At 56.4% G+C, this 21,420-nt stretch overlaps 1 protein-coding gene across 1 annotated transcript in view; it reads left to right on the top strand.

The window, feature by feature from the left end:
* Positions 1-5,654: 5,654 nt before the first annotated feature.
* Positions 5,655-21,420, top strand: part of CACNB4 (calcium voltage-gated channel auxiliary subunit beta 4) — a 223,097-nt gene continuing 207,331 nt past the window's right edge. The window contains exons 1-2 of the mRNA XM_072757805.1: positions 5,655-5,773; positions 5,991-6,074. Of these exons, the coding sequence (XP_072613906.1) occupies positions 5,765-5,773; positions 5,991-6,074 (93 nt within the window). The 5' untranslated portion in view covers positions 5,655-5,764. The remainder of the gene's footprint in view (positions 5,774-5,990; positions 6,075-21,420) is intronic.

The raw sequence follows: 21,420 nt of genomic DNA, 5'->3' as shown, positions 1-21,420 counted from the left end.
ACAGTTTAGAAAATGTACAGTCTACCAACATTGTCTCATAATTTGGTAATTACAGAATTACCTGAACATTAAATAATTATACTGTTTATCAAGTAGGATTTGAAATTATTTGCATATACAATTTCATCTGATGCCATTTCAAGTAGTTGATAATTGAGCATATAACAAATTTCACTGTACATTTTAAAGATTATAAAGTTTCACCTAAATTTTTAAGTAATTTATTTTGAATGTTAAATATATTATGGCGGTATTTTCAAAAGTTTCTCTTAGTAAAAGTCGTGTCTAGTCTCTTCTAGGGAAGGAGTCCTTGAATTGTTATGATGAGAAAGCTCAAGTCATCTTTATAAGTAATAAATTATAAAATAGCACCAATCTGTCATGCTCTGTTACTGTAAGAAGACATTTTTCTTATTTTACATCAGTTTTAGTCAATAAATAGAGACTCAATTCTAGGGATTTAATTTTTTGTTAGTAAGTACAATTTAGTTTCTTTTGGAGATTAAAGATGTAGATTTATTTTTTAAAGTTTTTCCCAGAATTATTCTAATTTGCCCAACCTAATTTGACTTAGAGTTTTCTAAAAACCTTACTGTGTCAAAAAGAGAGATTATGTTACTTCTTACAAAGTGTAGTGGGAGGAATCGTGCCCCTCCCGAAATTCATACTTGCCTAGAGTGTCAGGATGTGACTTTATTTGGAAAAAGAGTTTGCAGGTGTCATTAGTTAAGGATCTTGAGGCGAGATCATCCTGGATTTAAGGTGTCCTTAATAGGATGAGAAGACAGACACACAGTGAGTGAGGCACGTGAGGATGCAGGTGGGGCTCCGGGAGACGCTGCCCCAAGTCCGGTGGCCTGGGCCATCAGAAGCTGGAAGAAGCATGGAAGGGATTGTCCTCCAGAGCCGGCAGAGGGAGCACGGCCCTGCTGGCCCCTCGAGGTCAGATTTCCAGCCTCTAATCCTGAGACAGAAGACACTTATGTTGTCTCAACCCCTGGATTTGTTACAGCAGCCCCGGAAACATAAACCGGGATAAAAAGTGTCCAGGAAAATCTGAAAAACAACCATTTTAAACTTTTATAAGATTGGTCAAGTTTGTCACAAGAGTTCAGAGACAAATGTCTGTAGTTCAGTAGTAGCAATCTGAACTATCTTTTCTATTTTTTTAAAGATGTTATTTATTTATTTATTCATGAGAGACACAGGCAGAGGGAGAAGCAGGCTCCATGCAGGGAGCCTGAAGCGGGACTTGATCCCGGGTCTCCAGGATCACGCCCTGAGCTAAAGGCAGACGCTCAACCACTGAGCACCCCCGGGTACCCTATTAGGGCATCAAGATCTTTTCTTGAAAAAAAAAAAAAGATCTTTTCTTGAATATTCATATTGTATGAAAAAGTACATCAATTAAAGTGCCCTCTCCGTATATATATGTTTAGAATACACCTCATTCTATACAACTGTGATCATTGGCTCAAATTCTTTTTTTGACTTAAGACCCCTTAGTGTCCAAGTCTGTACATTTACTCTACCCTCCTCTTAACAGCTATAGGTCGATAGAGTCAGTTTTTAAAGCAAGGGGTAGAGCGGGGAAATCCTTTTTTAATTTCTTAATCCTCAAAAATTCGGGGCGAGTCAACACAGCATTAAATCAGTTTCGGGTGTACAATATAGTGACTCGACAGTTCTATTTTTTTTTAATTTACTTATTTGGCACCGAGGGAGCGCGGGGAGGGGGAGGCAGGCTCCCCGTGGAGCGGGCCCATTGGGCCATACCCGGACCCAGCCACTGGGCCACCAGGGTCCCTGCCTCGGTCCCTGCGGATGAGGTTGCCGGCACCGGAGGTCTCACTGGAGCCGAGTCTCTTGGTGTCTTCTGCCCATGTGTTAATCGGATTGTTTTCGCGTGTGTGGAGTTGTACCGGTTCACTGCGCCCCTTGGATGCTGACCTTCAGCAGGGCGTCTGTTGACGTCCTCCCGGTCAGGAGCTTGTCGGCCAGGTATGTGACTGTTTCCTTCGCTGCACAGAGCTTCTTACTTTGACAAAGTCCCAAGAGTTCATTTTTGCTTTTGGTTCCCTGGCCCCGGGACACAAATCCGGGAAAATGTGCTTCCGGCCAGTGTCAGGACCGACCGCCCAGGCTCCCGTCTAGGATCCTTACGGCCTCGGGGCTCGCCTTTGGGTCCTTGGAGGGCACCAGCTCTAGCCAGAGAATCCACGTGCCGGACCCGTCACCCACTCAAAGCATGCACTTCTCGGGGTGCCCAGGGGGCCCAGCGGGTGAGCATCCACCTCCGGCCCAGGCCGCGACCCCAGGCCCCGGGATCCAGTCCCGTGTCGGGCTCCCTGCGTGGAGCCTGCTGCTCCCTCTGCCTGGGTCTCGGCCTCTCTCTGGGTCTCTCATGAATAGATAAATAAAAATCTTAAAAAAAAAAAAAATAAAGCGTACACTTCAGAGATTTGTAGCATATTCACAGATATGTGCAACCACCACTATGATCAATTTTAAAACATTTTCTTCACCTCAAAAAAGGAGCCTTGTGTGGTTTTTCCTTTTCTTTAACTTGAAATCCACCCCCCCCCCAAATTTCTATTTAAATTCTAGTTAACATATAATGTAATTTTGGTTTCAGGAGTAGAATATAGGGCACCTGGGGGGCTCAGTGGTTGAGCACCTGCCTTCAGCTCAGGGCGTGCCCCCGGGGTCCTGGGTTCGAGTCCCGCACCGGGCTCCCTGCATGGGGCCTGCTTCTCTGCCTGGGTCTCGGCCTCTGTCTGGGTCTCTTGTGAGTAGGATGAGAATTCAGTGACCCCTCACTCACGAAGCCCACCCGGTGCTCATCACGGGTCCCCTCCTTGGTCCCCATCGCCCAGGTCGCTGCCCCTGCCCGGCCCCCGTGGACCACAGTGTGAAGAGGCCTGTACCCCTAGTTGCCACAGTCACCCCCAGTGTCTGGAGCCCTAGGCCACCCCTACTCTGCTTTCCGTCCCTAAATCCATCCGTATCCCTGACACCGCATAGGCCTGGAACCACACTGTCTATGACCTTTCATGACCGCTCTCGCGCGTGGCCTGGCGTTTCCCAGGCTCACTGGGTCGCGACACACAGACCCCCTCCTCCCCCTCTCCTCCTCCCTCTTCCTCCTCCCCCTGTCCTCCCACAACAGAGCTGCCCCACTGCTTCCAGGCCTCCTCCTCCTTCCTCCTCCTCCTCCTTCCCCTCTACCTCCTCCCCCTCACCCCCACAGCAGAGCTGCCCGGTGCTTCCAGGCCTCGTGGCCCTGCACCTGCGTGCCACCTGCGGACTCTGTGCTGCACTTTCCTGGGGAGCCTGTGCCAGCCGGAGTGGCAGGGGTTGGCCGGGGGCCCGCACTGGGGGCCGAGGACAGGTGTCCCCTGGATGGAGGGCTGCCTCGAGGTTTGGAGGTGAGGCCCGGTGACCCCCATGCCAAGCCTCTTCTCCGGCGCTCACCATTTGGATACGTTTTTTTAAAAGAGAAATATTTATTCAGATTTTTTGCCCATTTTCTTTTTTTTTTTTTTAAGATTTAATTTATTTATTCATGAAACACAAAGAGAGACAGAGGCCCAGGCAGAGGGGGAAGCAGGCTCCATGCAGGTTCCATGTGGGACTCAATCCCGGGACCCCGGGGTCACGGCCTGGGCTGCAGGCAGACGCTCAACTGCTAGGCCACCCAGGCTGCCCTCTTTGCCCATTTTCAATTAATGATTTATTTAGAGGTGGCCACAGGTGGGGGGGGGGGGGGAGGCAGGTAAGAAGGGGTGGGGGGGGGAGGGGAGGGAAGGGGCAGGGGGGACAGGGGGGATCCTCAGCAGACTCCCAGCTGTGCCTGCCCATCCTCGCAGGACTCGATCCGTGATCCCGGCCTGAGCTGAAACCCGGAGTCAGATGCTTACCTGACCAAGTCACCTGGGTGCCCTTCTTTGTCCACTTTTAAAATCTTTTAAAATTGAGTTTTTTTTTAAATTACTGAGTTGCAAGGTTCCCTTATACATACATCAGAGTCCTCTACCCTTAGGGGCTTGGCCCACATTGTCTCCCATTCTGGGCGGGCCTTCACGGTGGCCATGGCGCCCTTCAGGTACAAAAGTCTTTGATTTTGGTGAAGTCCAAAATTTGCATATACACGTGTGCACGTGCGTGTGCATGTACGTGTGTGTGTGCACGTGCGTGTGCGCACAGGTGCCTGCAGCCGCTTGCGCGGAGCCCCAGGCCAGGGCCTGGTCCGTAGACTGTTGCAGAGGTGAAGGTCCCGGGCAGCGGAGGGCGGGTGGGCAGGCAGTGTCCGTGGGTGGGAGTGGGCGCCGCGACCCTCAGGGGCACCGACCGCAGGCGCGGCCCTTGGTCACCAACAGCCCCAGAAGCGGAGGTGGCGGCTACTGCAGCAGCTGGCGGGGCTCCGGGGCACTGGCCATGGGGGGGCTGGAGGGGGCGGGGGTCTCCCGGGCACTGGCCGTGGCGGGGGGGCTCTATCCCGAGAACGGTCAGGGGCTCCCCTTGCGCTCCGCGCCCTCGCTCGCACCCCGCGCGGATCTCGCAGGAACGTGCAGGGGAGCCCGGGGGGCGCGGCGCAGCGCGGCCTCCAGCAGGTCGGCCCGACCTTGACTCCCGAGGACGCGCCGGCGGGGTGGGGGGTGTCGCCGCGGGAGGACGGACGCGCAGAGGCTCCGCGGCCACCGAGGCCCTGCTGTCGCCCCGGGAGGTCGAGGCCCCCCCCCCGCCCCCGCCCCCGCCCGCCCCGGGCCCTCGGTTCCTTTCAAAGCCCGCGGGCTGCTGTAGCCGTCCCGCCCCTGGGCAGCGCGGAGGTGGGGGGGCGGCCCGCAAGCCCCTCCGGGTCCCCGCAGCAAGCGCCCTGCCACTAAGCTGTCGCGCTCTCCGCACCCGGGGGGAGACACCTGCCGCCACGAACGCCACGAACGCCACGAACGCCACGGACGCCACGGACGCCACGGACGCCACCGACGGCCCCCCGCGCTCGCCCACGCCCCAGGTGCCGTCCCCCCAGGTACCGCCCCCCGTACTGCCTGCCCGCCGCCCTTTCAGGTACCGTCCCCCCAGGTACCGCCCCCGCCCTCCTCCGCGAGCTCCTTCCCCTCCCCTCCCCTCCCCTCCCCTCCCCTCCCCCGGCTCCTCCCCCTCACTCTCCCTTCTCGCCCCTCCCTCTCCACCCTCCCCGCCCCCTCCCCTCCTCGGCCCCTCCTCGGCCCCTCCCCGGTCCCTCCCCGGTCCCTCCCGCCTCCCTCGGTCCTTCCCCCTCCTCCCCGGCCCCTCCCCCTCCCCGGCCCATCCTCCCTCCCCTGGCTCCTCCCCGGCCCCTCCCCGGCTCCATCCCTGGCTCCTCCCCGGCTCCTCGCTAGCCCCTCCCGGCCCCTCCCCCTCCTCGGCTCCTCCCCCCTTCCCTGGCCCCTCCTCGGTCCCTCCCCCATCCCTCTGGTCCCTCCCCGGCCCCCCCCCCTCCCCCGGCTCCTCCCCGGTCCCTCCCCGGTCCGTCCCCCATCCCTCTGGTCCCTCCCCCGGCCCCTCCCCCCTCCCCCGGCTCCTCCCCGGTCCGTCCCCCATCCCTCTGGTCCCTCCCCTCCCCTGGCCCCTCCCCCTCCCCGGCTCCTCCCCTCCCCGGCTCCTCCCCTCCCCCTCCCCCCTCCTCCTCACCTCGCCGGCTTCCGCGCTCCGGCTCTGGAGCCCGCAGCCTTCCCCAGCCGATGCCGGGGACTCGGACCCCGCACCCCGAGACTCTCTGTTAATGGATGTGGTGGGTGCTCGCGGGCCGCTCCTCCCGGGCATCCGCGCAGCCGTCGGGGGCGGGGGGGCGCCGGGGGGGTCCGGGGGGGCCGCACGCGGGCCCGGCGGAGGAGGCTGGGGCGCGGGCTCCGGGGTCCGGGGAGGCGGGTCGGGGGCGCTCCGTCCCGGGGCGCGGGCTCCACGCCTGGGCGCTCAGCCGCTTCTCTGGCCCCGCGTGTCGAGTCCAGGTGGCCCGAGGCACCACGACCCGGAGGAGCAGGCTGAAGAGATCCGATGGCAGCACCACCTCGACCAGCTTCATCCTGAGACAGGTAGGGGGGCGCGGGGGGCGCGGGGAGGGGGCGGACTCAGGGCGCGGGGCGGCGGAGCGGGGCGGGGAGGGGGGCGGCGGGCGGGGTCCCGGCGGTGCCCCGGGGCGCCCCGTCCCGCCCCCGCGCCCCCCGCAGACCCCGCGCCGCGGTATTCGCGGTCCCCCCCGTCCGCCTGGGCGCTGGGAGCGGGCTTGGGGCCGGGAGGCTGAATTGGGGCCGAGTGTGCAGCTGCGCTTCCCCGGCGCGGGGCGACGGCTCAGGCGGTGCCGACCTACCTCCCTGTAACCGAGGCTCCTGTGAGCTCTGGCCGAGTGATAGCGCTTGGAGCGGAAAGTCGGGGTCACCTGGAACCCGGGGTGGGGGCGCTGGGGTCTGCGGCTGTCCTCGGCGGGCACGGCTGTCAAGGTTCCTAACCGTGACCCGGGGCGGCCGTCGAGGTCCCTAATCGTGACCCGGGGCGGCCCGGCCATGGAGGTCCCTAACCATGATCCGGGGGCGGCCCCACCGTGGAGGTCCCTAACCGTGACCTGGGGCGGCCTGGCCGTGGAGGTCCCTAACCATGACCCGGGGCGGCCGTCGAGGTCCCTAATCGTGACCCGGGGCGGCCCGGCCATGGAGGTCCCTAACCATGATCCCGGGGCGGCCCCACCGTGGAGGTCCCTAATCGTGACCCGGGGCGGCCCGGCCGTCGAGGTCCCTCACCGTGACCCGGGGCGGCCCGGTCGTCCAGGTCTCTCACCGCGCCCCGGGCGGCCCGGACCCCCTGCCACCCGTGTGCGCAGACAGCACCTGCACAGGGCTGTGGGGTCTGCGCAGAGCGAGTCGCCGGGTCTGTCCCTGAGGCCGGCGCAGAGGTGCGAGCCCGGGGTGGCTTAGGGACGCCTCGACCCCGGGCCTGCTGCCGCGCTTGAGCCCCTTGCAGTGCTCCCTCCGGGGGGGGGGCTCAGAGCGCCGCGTAATGGGTTCTTAACCAACGATGGCAGCTGCGGTGCGTTTCCTGAGTGTTTACGATCAATTTAAACACATTATCCTCGACAGATGGGCTTTAGATTCAGAATTGGACTCCGACGTGTCCTAGAGGGTTCATGAAACACATTTAGATAATATTTATTATGCGGAGATTCATTTTCTGCTAACAGATTACTACTGCTGTTGAATTCAGTGAGCACCAAGCATTTGCTTTATTAAAATAAATATATTTTGGAACCCGATTTCATCCTGAAAGTGCATTCCATCCCCTCTGCAATGCTTGCTTAGATCATTTGCGTATTTGATGAAGCAAAGGCATCCTTCCTCTTTAAACAGCCTTTGACTTCTGTGACCGAGATCCTGATGTTTATTTCTCAGATGCCTATTGTTGGCAGTTTATTGTTGCAAACTCTTAGAAATACTAATTATACAGCAGTGTATTCCGGGAACGGTTTGACTAAAACTTTTGAGTTCCTCTACACATCACCAACCACAAACAAAACAATCAATATTTTCTAATATCCTCCTCAATTTACTCCAATAAATGATTGAGATAATGCATGTATAAGTTCTTGATAAGTGTCTTGCTGTGTATTGCCTTAAAAATGTCGAAAGTATTGCATGCTAATAATTTTGGGAGTATTTTAAGCAACACAGATTTGTAGGACACATATTTCACTAGTTTTTCTGAAACTGGAGTTTGTTGGTTCAATGAAATGGTCTAATTTAAATTTAGGAGTTAGTTGTAATTGTATTATATACACAGTCTTCCTTTTTTTTTTTCTGTGCAAACACTACACATGATTTTTGTGAGCACCACTCGCAGTTCAGTAAGTATCCTACCCCTGATCTTGTTTAAATGGCATAATATAGACTGCTGCCATGACTACAATAAGAGTAACTAGGGGATTTCTGTTTCTTTGACAAGAGATGAAAAGTCATTGCAAATGGAATTTAAGTGTTTTTTGAAATGAAATTGAAGAGTTTTCACTCGAGTGCCAAAAACCAGTTTCTTAAAGAAAAAAAAAAGCACGACAGCTGCTTATGTTATTAGAGCCTCATTATTTGTAGAATGACCAGTGATTTATTGTTGGTGAATTCTTGATACACTGGAGTGATGGAATTTCTTGGAGCTATTTCACAGTCTGCGTGATGCCTTCACACAGGAAGAAGGTAGTGGGAATGCCAGCAAAAAAAAAGCGCTGCTCATTTCTGGTGTCACATTATTTGCAAAATTAGGGAGGGCAAGAGTTCTCCCCCCCTCCCCCCACACAAATGATGTATGAAGGCAGGTGGATAAGATGGGGCTGGTGGTGAAGAACAGGGGCCAGTTGGCAAGCTCCCCTTATAAAACGTGTTGTTCTTTGAACCGGTCAGAAGTTGAAGTGTGTGTGTGTGTGTGTGTGTGTGTGTGTGCGCGCGCGCGCACATGCATGTGCACACATAAGTTGCCCCAAAACCGAGCAGGCTGAGAAGGAGAGCGAGCCTGGGCTCTGAGCGCTGCTCGGAGCCCTTCAGGCATCATTGACCTTGTTTCGGGGCTGCCTGACCGCTGGCCTCCCAGCCCGGCGCGCGCGGGCGGGGGGGGGGTGACTCCAGGGAACAGTTAAGGGGTGTCCCTGCGGAAGGTGAGAGGGTGCAGTGTGTTGGCACCGGAGGAGAGCTGGGCGTCTCCAGGGCACGCTGAGGCTCTTGGGGAGCGTGACGGATTGTCCCCCTCCCTGAGGATGGAATCACCTTTTCCAGCAAGGCTTCCGTGGGGGTTGCTGCCACTGGAATGGCTTTCCAAATGAGGCTGGAGAATTTTCTCCTGGGAGATCACTTCTGACAGGCTAGTGTAAGTGCCTTGTTTACTCATGTTCTAGAATTGTAGGGAACAATTAAACATTTGCTGTGTGTCCAGCGCTCTGCTAGATGCGATGAGGGGAATGCGGAGGCAAGGGAAACCGAGTCCGTGGGCCCAGCGGGTCTCGACTCCTGGAGACATAGGTGTGTGCACGCCATGCAGGGAGGTGCAGCGAGGACGCGGCCGGGGGCCCCAGGATTGCAGCGCTCCAGGCGTCGCTGCGCTCAGAGTCTGCGTGGTGGAGTGCTCCGGTTCCTCCCAGGTTCCCCCCACTGGGGTCAGCGAGGGAATCTGGTCGGTTACGGTTCGCCTGGTGACCCTCCTGCCAAGGCTGCCCCTACGAGGGCGGCGGGTCTTACCAGGCCCTGCTAGCTTCCAGTCTCATCTTGAACCATCATCCTTCAGCTTTGGACATAGATCTTGAGTCACCCCCTTTCCTTCTGCCAGAGGCTCCTCGCAGCTGCTCAGCTCTCTGTGTGGAGGGCTCTTGCTCCCCCCTCTGCCCAGTTCACTTTTTTTTTTTTTAAAGATTCATTTATTGATTGATTGATTCATGAGAGACACACAGGGAGAGAGGCAGAGACACAGGTAGAGGGAGAAGGAGGCTCCCTGCGGGGAGCCCAGGGGACCCCGATGTGGGACCCCAGGGTCCCCCGGGGTCACGCCCTGAGCCAAAAGACGCTCAACCGCTGAGCTCCCCAGGCGCCCCACTGCCTAACATTTAGTCTTCCTTGAGACCTAAGTTGAGACTTCACTTAAGTTTTTTTTTTTTTTTTTGGAAGATCTTTTTATTTTTAAGTCATCTCTACATTCAGGGTGGGGCTCAAACTCACCACCCTGAGATCAAGAGTTGCACGCTCCACCACCCGAGCCAGCCAGGTGCCCGGAGTCCTCTCTTCTTTCTCATTTCTCTGATGACGGCAGCTCCTTAACCACCTACCTCGTTCCGGAGTGCATTTTACCAATTCTCGATCATCTGCTTTCTCTGTTACTGTCTGTCCCCTCATCCAGATAGTAGGCAGGGATGTGCCCGCATTTGGTCTCCTCTGCATCCTCAGCATTTAGATGTTCGATAAATATTTGAGGGAATGAAGGAGCAGGTGGATGAAAGACTGACTTGGTATATTTTAGGCAAGGGGTTCTGCTCTAACATTAAACTCTACTTAACAGGGAAAAATTTCCTCCTAACGAACTTCCCCAAATTTAGTAGCTTAAAGCAACAACAAATTTTTTTTTTTTTAATTTCAGTGTGTGCTGACCAGATAGCTGTGTGTGGTGTTCTCTGGGCACTGGCGTGGATGAAAGATCTAAAATAGCCTCACATGTGTGGTTGGCATTTGGTGCCGGCTGATGGCTGAGAACTCGACGGGAGCTTTTGGCAGGGGGCTCAATCTTCCTCCACTTGGGCTCCCAGCACAGTTGATTGAGCTTCCTCACAACATGGTGGCGGGGTCCAGGCCGGGGCATCCCAAGAAGTAAAGGATGAAGCTGCAGATTTTGCAAGATGTACTCTTCCAAGCTACATGACATTACCTCAGTTACAGCCCGCAAATCAGAACGAAGGGCTGGCGGGGGCTGGCTGGGCTCGACGGGATGTAGACTCCCTTTGGACGGGGTGCAGCATGGTCGCCTCACAAAGGAGCATATTGCTATTACTGCAGCCACCTTTGGAACCGTTTACTTTAGATCAAAGAAACTTGGGCTTTTTTAAAAGTATGCTAATCAAGTGATCGTGATCATAATTCAGTAAACCCACACTGTATTTAGAGATTTAAAACATATTTAGTTACTAAGTTGATACTATAATAAAACAAACTGGCAAAAAATTCTTCGGGTTCTAATTTGGAGACACATTTCTCCAATAAAATGCAGATTCATCAACAGAAGGTGTATGCTTCCTGGGTCGCTCTAAGAATAATCATATGCCTAGAGGCGTGTATATGAGCAGAATCTATCCATAAACTTAGAATCACAGAGTTTTATAACAGGAAGACATTGCAGAGAGAAGGTGCTTCAGTTCCTTATTTTCAGATGAATAAAACGGAGACCCAAGGACATAAAGGCTGAATTGACGTCACATCAGTAGTAGAACCAAGACAGGGGACCTTACTTAGATTCTCCAGTTTTTCCGTCACGTCATACTTCATCCCTGAATAATCAGGACAAACAAGCACAGAAATGTGAATGCAGGAAAGGACATATGGAGCTTATTCCTCTTGGATCCCAGATATATATATATGTGTGTGTATATATATATAATTTTTTTTAAGGGAGACAGTGTCTGAGCAAGGAGGGGCAGAGGGAGGGGGAGGGGGAGCATCCCAAACAGGCTCCATACTTACTGCAGAGCCTGATGCAGGGCTCAATGTCATGACCTTGAGATCACAACCTGAATCTGTCCCTTAACTGACTGAGCTATCCAGGCGCCCGATACTAGTAGTATCCTTAATTTCTGTGGGTACTGTGAAGAACAAAGCAACAACTGGAGAACCTTGAGACTATGGTGTTTTTTTTCCCCTAATTTTACCATGAGATGGAATTTTTGTTTGCATGGTTCATGGAAGTTTGTGTGTTTAGGAGTCATTGCATTAGCCAGAGTCTAACCAGGAAACAAAACTGCTTGCAATTTTAAAACTGAAAGGCTTGAATGGGCAGCCCGGGTGGCTCGGTGGTTCAGCGGTTCAGCGCCGCCTTCGGCCCAGGGCGTGATCCCGGGGTCCTGGGGTCAAGTCCCACGTCGGGCTCCCCGCATGGAGCCTGCTTCTCCCTCTGCCTGGGTCTCTGCCTCTCTCTTTCTCTCTCTGTGTCTCTCATGAATGAATAATTAAAAAAATATATTAAAAAAAAAACCAAAAACCCCGAAAGGCTTGAATGTAGCGGCGTGGTTAGGGCGGCAATGCTGAGAGGTCAGAAGCCGGCCCTGTGGGTCAGCAGCTGTAGGAAGCCCCTGTGACCTCCAGGCTGGCAGGACAAGGAAAGTTACTGCAGCCCAAGGGCCAGAGTCACTTGGTAGATGCTGGAGCCACTGGGGCACTGTTCTTGGGAGCAAGACCCACAGAGGACAGCACCTCACACTTGTAGGACAGATACCCTAAAAAACATTAGAAACAACACGTGTCGCTGAGGATACAGAGGAAGGGAGCCCTGCTGCACTGTTGGGGGTGTGGATTGGTGCAGCCACTGTTGAAAACAGTATAGAGAGTCCTCAAAAAATAAAAAATAGGAATATCATGTGATTTACCAATGCCCCTTTGGTGCTCATGGGTGGACGGGTGCCTGAAGAAGTTACGGGACGTGTGTGTGTTTGCACATAATTTAGCCATAAAAAGAGTGAAATCTTGCTATTTGTGATAGCGTGGATGAGCCTTAAAGGCATTACGCTCAGTGAAATAAGTCAAATAATAAGACAAATTCTGTGTGATCTCCGTCGCCTGTGGAATCTAAAACCGGAAAACAGAAAAAGGAAGCTCCTAGATACAGAGAGCAGGTTAGTGGCTGCCAGGGGCGCGGAGAGGGACTGGGTGAAATGGGTGGGGGGCAAAGGGACGTGCTTTTGGTCACAGAGCAGGTGGCGTGCAGCAGGGGGACCATGGGTGACAACGCCGTATCGCGAGCTTGAACGTTGCTGGGAGGGTAGGTCTTGAAAGCTGTTGCCCCAAGGGAAGAGCGTGTGAGTGCGCACGGGGCGGACGTGTTGGCCACCCTCCATACGCCCTGTCGTACACCTAAGACGAACTTGACGCTCTCTGTCGATGGTGCCTCCGTTACAACGAGAGGGACAGACACACGGAGGAGATGGCCTCTCCTGGGGAAGCCACCGAGGGGGCAGTGAGGGGGCGCCCCCTGCCCTCGGCCGCCAGGCCCCAGTGCCCTGGCCTACCTGCCTGCAGCCTGGCCCTCCTGAGGAGGGGGGCGCGGGGTGCCTGGAGGGAAATCCCACGGGACCAGCACCCCCGGCTTCTATTTTGGCTGCATGGAGGTTTTCATTAGCAAAGTGGAAGTCGGCTTCCTGGCTCCGTGGGATTGTGGGGTCACAGTGGGCCCGAGGGAGGGGCCTGCAGCGGCTTCGGGGAGAGTTTGCTCAGGAATGCATCTTCCCTAGTTGAGACCCAGGAGGAAGGGCCTCTCGGGCCAGCTGCTTTGCTCCTGCTCTGGGGCCTGAATACATGGAGGCGAGCTCCTGGCAGCGGACCTCTCCCCCAGCCCCTTGTGCCCTCCTGCAAGGCCCTGTCCTTGGTGCACAGGATTCGTACAACGTCGTGTTTGCGGAAGGAAGAACTGTTACTCTTCAGTGTAGGAAGGGGAGGTTTTACTGAAACAGATTTTGATTGAAATTGTAATCTTTCTGGAAAGTTACAGGGCGCCGTGTGGGCACCAAGGCTGTGGAGGACCCGATGGCTCTGCGGCCACCCGGGGTGCCCAGGCGCTGGGGGCAGAGGCCGCCTGATTGGTCACCCGGGGAGAAGCAGGCTGTGTGGTGGAGGCAGGGGTGCGGGTGCGGGTGCAGGTGCGGGCCCCTGTGCCGTCTGGCCTGCGCGTGCAGCAGCGCTGTCCTGGGGCTCACCCGTGGCCGGAGCCTCCTCCCCAGCAGGAGTGTCTGCGCCGAGTGCGTCCTGGGCCTCAGCGGCATGGGTCATCTGAGCGTGTCCCCCGGTTGGTGTCCTGAGTCGGTGCAGGGCCCGGGGCGCCCCCGGGGGTGTCCCACGGAGCCCCGCATGCTCCTGGGCACAGTCCCCGCAGAGGAGCCCATAGAGACCCGGGGATGAGAGCTGCTGCACTGCCTGCATCGCCCACCCTTGGCCCTGTTACTGAGGCAGCTGTCGGGAGCCCGTGACCCCGGGGACCGGCCTGAGTGCAGGGTGACCCCGGGGGCTGCGGGATGGTGATGGGCCCGAGTGCAGGGCGCCCCAGGTCCTCGGGCCAACGTGCAGGCTGCAACGCGGGGCGCAGCGCTGGGCACAGCAGGGACAGCAGCAGGCCACGCAGGCCTGAACCTGGGGTGTGCTTCCAACTGGCCGAGGCGACTTCTCACCTCCCGAGTGACTGGCCACCAGCCCTCGTCTCCGGGCCCCTTGTCCCCGGGCCCCTTGTCCCTCCACGCACACGGCAGAGGCGGCCTGTGGCCTGGAGGCCCGCGGCCCTGGGTCAGGGCGCCAACCATGGCTTCCCGCCCCCCCCCCCCCCCCCGCACCCCTTCACTGCCCCCGCACTGCCCCAGGCCCTTGAGTCCTCACTTCCCGTTCTTTGTTGCTGGAGGCTTCTTTTTCCAGGGCTGTCGTTTGGGGGTGGGGGTGAGAGTGAGCGAGCACACAAGTGGGGGTGGGGGGGCAGCGGGCTGTCCCTGTTGGGCGGGGAGCCTACCTCGGGACTCGATCCCAGGCCCCGGGTGGCCTTGAGCTGAAGGCGGTGACCTAACCCACCGAGCACCCCCCGCGCCTCTCCCAGGCTGCAGTCTAGTAGCTGTGACACTAGTCTTTGTTTTGAGAGGACGTATTTTGTGAACCTAAACCTGAAAAGAATCTGCGTTTTTCTGGGTTGTCAAAATCACTAGAAATGGTGACTTGCTGTAGCGCTCGCTGTGTCCCATCATGTCATAACGCTAGTTTTAACCTCCCTGGGAAACTTTTTGCAGTTCCTTTTTTAGTACCGGAAAGGCCAGCGGTCATGGAAACACCTAGTAGCTGACGTCGATGAATTTATGGGGCCACTGTACGGTCTTCTCGAGTGGCCCGGTGTCGGGGTCCACAGCTCACAGGCTCATTATGTTTCCAAATCAAACAGGTCGGCAAGATGATCGTTGTCAAGATGGGAATGTCTGAAGGCACAGCTTTGCTATTTGGCCTCTTAGTGTGTGTGGGACGGAGAGGGAGACGTTATTCCTTCAGGAATTCAGAGGCTGTGTTCTCTTGTCACTGTGATCTCATTTTAGAACATTTTCTTTTTTTTAGATTTTTTTAAAAAGATTTTATTTATTTATTCATGAGAGACACAGAGAGGCAGAGACACAGGCAGAGAGAGAAGCAGGCTCCCTGCGGGGAGCCCAATATAGGATTTGATCCCGGGACCCCAGGATCATACCCTGGGCTGAAGGCAGGCGCTCAACTGGTGAGCCCCCCAGGGATCCATCATTTTAGAACATTTTCATCACCCCCAAAGGCAACCTGTACCCATTACCATTCACTTTCCTCCCCACCCCTAGGCAACCCTTCTACTAGTCTCTATGCCTATAGCTTTGCCTATGCTGGACATTTCATATAACTGGAGTCATACAATAAAATGGGATCTTTGGTGATTGGCTTCAGGGTTTTTTTTTTTTTTTTTTGACATTCTCTACACCAGCCTGAGAGGTTCACATTATAGCCCCTGGTCTAAGCCCACGTGTGCAGAGGGACTTGCCTTCCCTTCAGCCTGTGTCCCAGAGAGCTTTTCAAGTTATGGTGTTGAGTGGAGTCGATCATATTTATATTTATGGCAGAGCTACAGTCTCAAGTCATAAAGCTGAATTTGGGGGGGCGGGTGCAAAACTACTTGCCCTGCATGGAAATCAAATCCCTGACCTTGGCCTCCTTGTCATGAGGACTGAACAAAACTGAGTGACTCTCATCTATAGAAGGAGATTTATATAATAGGATGAGATCACTGGACTTTAAAAAGTGAGCACTATAAGTAGTTATTGCCATCATTGTCAATAATTTTTCATAATAGAAATGTCTTCGATACTTAGAATCCAAAATACTTCTGAAATTTTATCTTTTAAATTGACTGTTAAGATTCATAATAATAACTCAGCTCTGGTAATCAAAATATTTATTCCTTGGGAGATACGATTAAGGAGAGAGCAGAGTGCTCAAGTCCCGAGTTAAGTACGATATTTATAGGAATTATTGGGTACATAAAACTGTACTCGCTGTGTGGCAGGTGCTGCTCAATTATATTTGAGCACTTCCCTGGGGGACAGAAGTCAATTATCAACGCGGTCGTGTGGGAGAGAAATAGGTCAGCTGCAAATATTCTCTGCTAATTTCAGAAAGCTTGAGGGGTGATTTAGTTTGGGGGATAGTTTTTATTCTTTTGGTCTACATGATGTAGGGAGACCTGGTAGGGAAGGCTCAGTTTTTCACTTGGTATTGATTGTCCTATTCATTCACTTTAACATAAGTAATTCATTTGATGCCATAAAATGAAAATTAAACCAACTGATACCAATAAAAATGATGTCAAATACACGTTGTAAGAGTAACTGTAGCATGGGTGTTATTACTATTCTTGCCATTTCTACCTTAGTGGAGATACTCAGGGTTTAAGCTAACCCAATAAAATGCAAATCTCTTATTTCCAAGTATTTGATTTACTATTTCTACATAAGAAGAGTAAAAAGTGTTAATTGCAAAAAAGAAAAAAAAAGAGGAAGGTCATTGGGTTTTTTAAAAATTACGTGTTTTTTTATTGTGGCAAAATATACATAAACAGGAAATTTACCATTTTAGCCCATATTAGGTCTATTATTTGGAGGCACTGAGTACATCCACTCGTGTTGTTTTTTCCAGTGGCTGTGCAGGTTATTTAAAAAGCGTAAGCAGGCAAAACCTAAATATATCCGACTTACAAATGCACTAAAAGCATCCACCTGGGTAGGGCCCCGGGGACTGTGGCCTTGCATACTGCGCGGGCAGTGGGCCTGGCCTGGGCGGGGCCTGGGGGTGTGGGCGGGGCCTGAGGAGGGGAGGGGCCGGGGTGTGGGCGGGGCCTGGGGGCTGGGGTGGCCCGGGGCCTGGGCGGACCTGGCAGAACCTGGGGGTGTCTGGGCGGGGCAGGGCGAGACGGGGGCGGGGCTTAGGGGGTCTGGGCGGAGCCAGGCAGGGGTTGGGGCGGGGCCTGGGCAAGGCTGGGGTGGGGCCTAGGAGGCCTGGGTGGGGCCGGGGGCTGGGCGGAGCCGGGGTGGGGCCTGCCAGGGGCTGGGGGGCCTGGGCGGGGTGGGGGCGAGGCTTAGGAGCCGGGATGGGGCGGGGCAGGGGCGGGGCCTGGGGGTGCCTGGGTGGGGCTGGGGCTGGGCGGAGCCGGGGTGGGGCCCGGCAGGGGTTGGGGGGTTCTGGGCTGGCCGGAGTGGGCGTGGTCTGGGCGTGGCCTGGGGCTGGGCGGATCCGGGGCGGGGCTGGGGCGGGGTCTGGAGGCGGGGCCTGGGGCTGGGCGGATCCGGGGTGGGGCTGGGGCGGGGTCTGGAGGCGGGGCCTGGGCGGGCCTGCCGGGCACCTGCAGGGTTCCCTGGAGCGCCCTCCAGCCCCGGGTGCTTCTCTCCTTCCGCCACCGGCTGGGGCCGAGCAGCTGCAGGCCCGCGTGGGCGACCTGGCTTGTGGGGCGCCCGGGGGCTCCGTCGGGGCAGCGCCTGCCCGCTCGGGCATGACCCGGGTCCTGGGGTCCAGCCCCGCATTGGGCCCTGCCCCGCGGGAGCCTGCTTCTCCCTCCCTCTGCCGCCCCCTGCTCGCGGGCTATCGAATGAATGAATGCAATCTTAGAGAAAAGGAGAACGCGCGGGTTCCAGGAGCCTCGGGGCTGCAGACCCCGAGACCGCAGCCTGACCTCCTGTCTGCAGCATCCGGCCAGGGTCCTGCACGGCCAGGCGCCCCCACCGAGAGCCCGGCCTCCCGAGGAAGCCCTCCCCACGGCCACCCCTTCCCGCCCAAGCTTGCCCCCTCTGCCCTGGCGACAAGCAGGTGTCCCGGACTTGCCCCAACCCGGGCTTCCTCCTGGTCCATCCAGTCGTGCCGCCCCATCTCCTGGGGAAGGGCTCACTTCCAGGTCAACAGGGTCTTGCCCTGTGTCAACCCCCTCTGGAGTCTTTCCCCACAAAGCTCTCATGGCTCCTGGTCGCCTTCTCTGGCATCTGCTGGCTTTCTTTTTTCGTTTGTATTTATTATTTTTTAAATAATTTATTTACTTATTCATGAGAGGCACAGACAGAGGCAGAGACCCAGTCAGAGGGAGAAGCAGGCTCCCTGCAGGGACCCGACGCGGAACTCGATCCCAGGACCCCTGGGGTCACGCCCTGGGCCGCAGGTAGACACTCACTGAGCCACCAGGTGCCTCTTGTTTGTATTTATTTAGTTGAGAGCGGGCACTCGAGCAAGCAGGGGAGGGGCAGAGGGAGAGGGCGACAGGATCTTAAGCAGACTCCCTGCAGAGCGTGGGTGCCCGCTCTGGGGCTCGATCTCACGACCCTGAGATCCTGACCGGAGCCAAAACAAAGAGCCAGCCGCCTCAGGGACTGGGCCCCCCAGGGTGCTCCTCCGTGCACCTGGTGTGCCCGACCCCGGCCGCCTGGCTCTGTGGGTGCGCATCACGTGGGAAAAGAGGAAGGAGGGGCAGACAGGCTGTCAGGCATTGCTGCGGATGGGCTGCATCTGCCTCTGGCTGTCCTGTCCGTGATTTCTGGGAGTCCTGCCGCTGCGCACTCTCCATCCCCCCTTGATGGTGGCTGCCCCAGCCCTTGCGGGCCTCTCCTGCTGCACTCGCTCGGCCTCTGTCTGTGGAATACTGCTTTCTGCCAATGGGATGCCGCTTGTTGGGCAGACCCTAGAAAGTGGCACGCTGCACCGTGCTCCCCAGCCCCTGGAATGAGCCGTGCCCCAGATGCCCTCACCTGTGGGTGCATCCCGTGCCCTGTGCCCTGCGTGCCGCCCGGTCCCTGGCCAAGCCCACCTCTGTCCTTCAGGGCTGCATTCTCTGTAGGGTCCCATGGGGGCAGGCGTTATTCTCTGTGTGCCCCGGGGGTTTGCGCAGAACTTGGTTCTGTCTGCCGCGAGCCTGCCTGTTGTCCTGCCCGATTCAGGGCAGACACGCCCAAGTGTGCAGCCCTCGGTAGGCTCTGCTGTGACATACTCGCGATTTATGGAGTTCCCTTCATTTTTGTGTTACGGATTTGACGTGGGAGGTGGACAGACGAAGGAAGAGGGAAGGGGCAGGTGCTGCAGGGGGCTGCCTGACCTTGGGGGTTAGCCTGGGCCTGCCGAGCGTGTCCGGACGAGGCCTTGGGACAGACAGAGGCCCTGGGTGCCCGGGGAGGAGGACAGCGGCCCGCAGAGCGCGTTTCAGAGGGGAGCGAGGGGGGTCACCCGTGACCTTGCAGGGTTTGCTCTGGAGCCCCATCTGTTAGGGCCCCATAGGCCACGAATCCACGCGCTGAGCACAGGTGGCCAAGGTGAACACGGGAGTGCTGGCCACGCACCGAGAAGCCCCGGGCAGGCCTGTGCGGCGTCACGCGTGGCTCCTTCCAGGCCTCACCAGGGCATCTCCCCCCCCTGCTCGGCTCTCCTGTGCTCGCGTGGGTGACTCGGGTTAGCCCGTCGGGGTGGCCTGTGCAGGGGAGCGGCTGGCCTCTCCTCGCGCTCCCGCAGGAGGGAAGCCAGCTTCCGTTTCTGGTGTGTGCAGACCCCCCCACCCAGGGCATGGCTGGGGGCACACGCACGTTTCTTTGTTTCCTAACGAGACGACACGTGCCAAATAACTGAGTAGATGGTGAATTTCTGCGACACGAGTGTTAGTATGGGAATGACCACTGAATCAGGATTTCCCAGGGCCTCTGTCTTTCTGTTTGTAAAGTGGGGGCTTGGGGGGGACGAGGGTCCTCTGTGGCCCCTTCAAACTCTGGTCTCACAGGACTTTGCCTGCAGATGTGTGTGGTCGGCTCAGCTGCTAGTTCTTGGGGTCGTCCTGGGTCAACCAGCTGCGGAGGTGACCTCGGGAACCGCAGGGCCACTCAGCGTCAAGTCTGCGCGGGATCACGGCATCCTCAGTAGAGCGTAGCCAGCAGGCGGTGTGCAGAAGCTTGCGGGCGGGGGCAGCCGGAGGGAGCTGGGGTTTCGGGCCCTTTCCAGCCTCAGCTCCCGGCGTGAACGGCGTGTGGAGCACCGAGCGGGCCGTCGGGCTGAAGTCCTGAGGACGAGCGGGCGGCTGGCCGGTGTGCGTCCCGAGGCTTCGGTGGTGCGGCTCCCGCTGCTGAGATCACGAAGGTGCCGGGAGAGCAGCAGCTGCCGGGGCTCCTCTGGGGCAACAAAGGAGCACAGCGGCCGCGGGGCCTTCCTGAAGGCAGCGGAGCCGCAAGATTGACTGTCATGGTTCAAGAGCACCACAGTGGCAGCTCGCAGCACCGGCCGTCCTGCTGACCCTGGGTGCTCGGGCCGGCGCTCAGCATGTGCAGCCCAGCTCGGGTTCCCAGCTTCCCATAAGTAAGCAGGAGCTTCTGTTTTTAAGTGATCTTGACTATTTAGTAGGGGGACTGCAGTGGGTGTGTTTTAACGGATCTCACGTGCTTCCAGGCACGTGGGTTAGTGCATGTGACTACTTTCTCATCTCTCTTCCCATCAACGGCACGTGCTCCTCATTTATTATTTAAAACTATTATTTATATCCTGGCTTGTTCTAGAAATGACTTCTATTAGCTTATAGGGTATCCTAAGCCAACAAAACGAACTAGGGAGGGAACAAGGTGAGACTGTGTGCACAGGACATGACATGTTGGTTGCTGGCTAGGTGGGAACCCCAAGTCTGGCTCTGGTTACTTGGTGGGAACCCCAAGTCTGGCTCTCATCTTCCTAAGAACGATCTGAAGAAGAAAGGATGATCGCTTACAGGATTCACAATGTCCCGGCGTGACAACAAAGTTGTTCTTTAGGAAGAGCACAAGCACTTCCCGCATGAGGCTAGAGGGAAAGCCCTCCCGTGTTAGACCGTGAAGGGGCACTTCCTCGTGGGTTCCTGTGCTTCCTTCAGTGTAGGGCTGACGGGCCTCATCATGCTGGCATTCAGTTCAATAAAAGCGCTTGTGAGGGAGCCGTTGCTGCATGGTCCGCAGATGTCTGTGGTGCTCCAACCTTGGCTGCGTGTGAGGATCACCACATAAATATGTAAAAATCCACGGGCCTGGGCTGTAGGTCCAGCTTCATTATGACTTCGGAGGCATTGAGTCTTTCAGAACTCCCCAGGTGGTGGATGCTGCTCCCGGGTCTCAGGTCACCCCGGGGAAGATCTCGGAGCAGCCGTTTCCAACCAGGATGTACTAGTCAGGACGGGCGAGGTGATGCTGCAGTAACAAGGTCTGCCCTGAAACAACGACCACAGCAACAAAGCTCGTTGTGCGCTCGTACTCTGTGTCTCCCGGGTTAGCGGGGGCTCCCCTGCTGCTGCTGTCACTCCACTGGAGCACTGCATTCCCTGGCGGGTTTGACTTCTTGCAGAAGACGGGGTGAGAGATGCGGGTGGGCCGTGCGTTGGCCGTTGAAGCTCTGCCTGGGCATATGCTAGGCGGCCGTGCCCCTGAAGCAGAAAGATACGTTGCGTATTTTGGAGCCCCGTCAGTCCAGGGAGCTGGGCAGTTCGCAGGGGCAGGTGGCTCTGTTCTGAGAGGTCCGTGTTCAAGGCCCCGGCCAGAGGGCAGGCCCTGCCGTTCTCAACATTTAGATTCCAGCTCTGGGTCTGGCGTGGCTGCTCCAGTCCTCAGGGTTCCCTGGCAGCTCAAGTGGGTAGGAAGAGAATAAA

Source organism: Vulpes vulpes, chromosome 5, assembly GCF_048418805.1.
Source record: "Vulpes vulpes isolate BD-2025 chromosome 5, VulVul3, whole genome shotgun sequence".
In the NCBI taxonomy this organism is placed as follows: domain Eukaryota; kingdom Metazoa; phylum Chordata; class Mammalia; order Carnivora; family Canidae; genus Vulpes; species Vulpes vulpes.
Note: the sequence above shows the minus strand (reverse complement) of the source record. Positions and strands in the feature narration are given on the sequence as shown.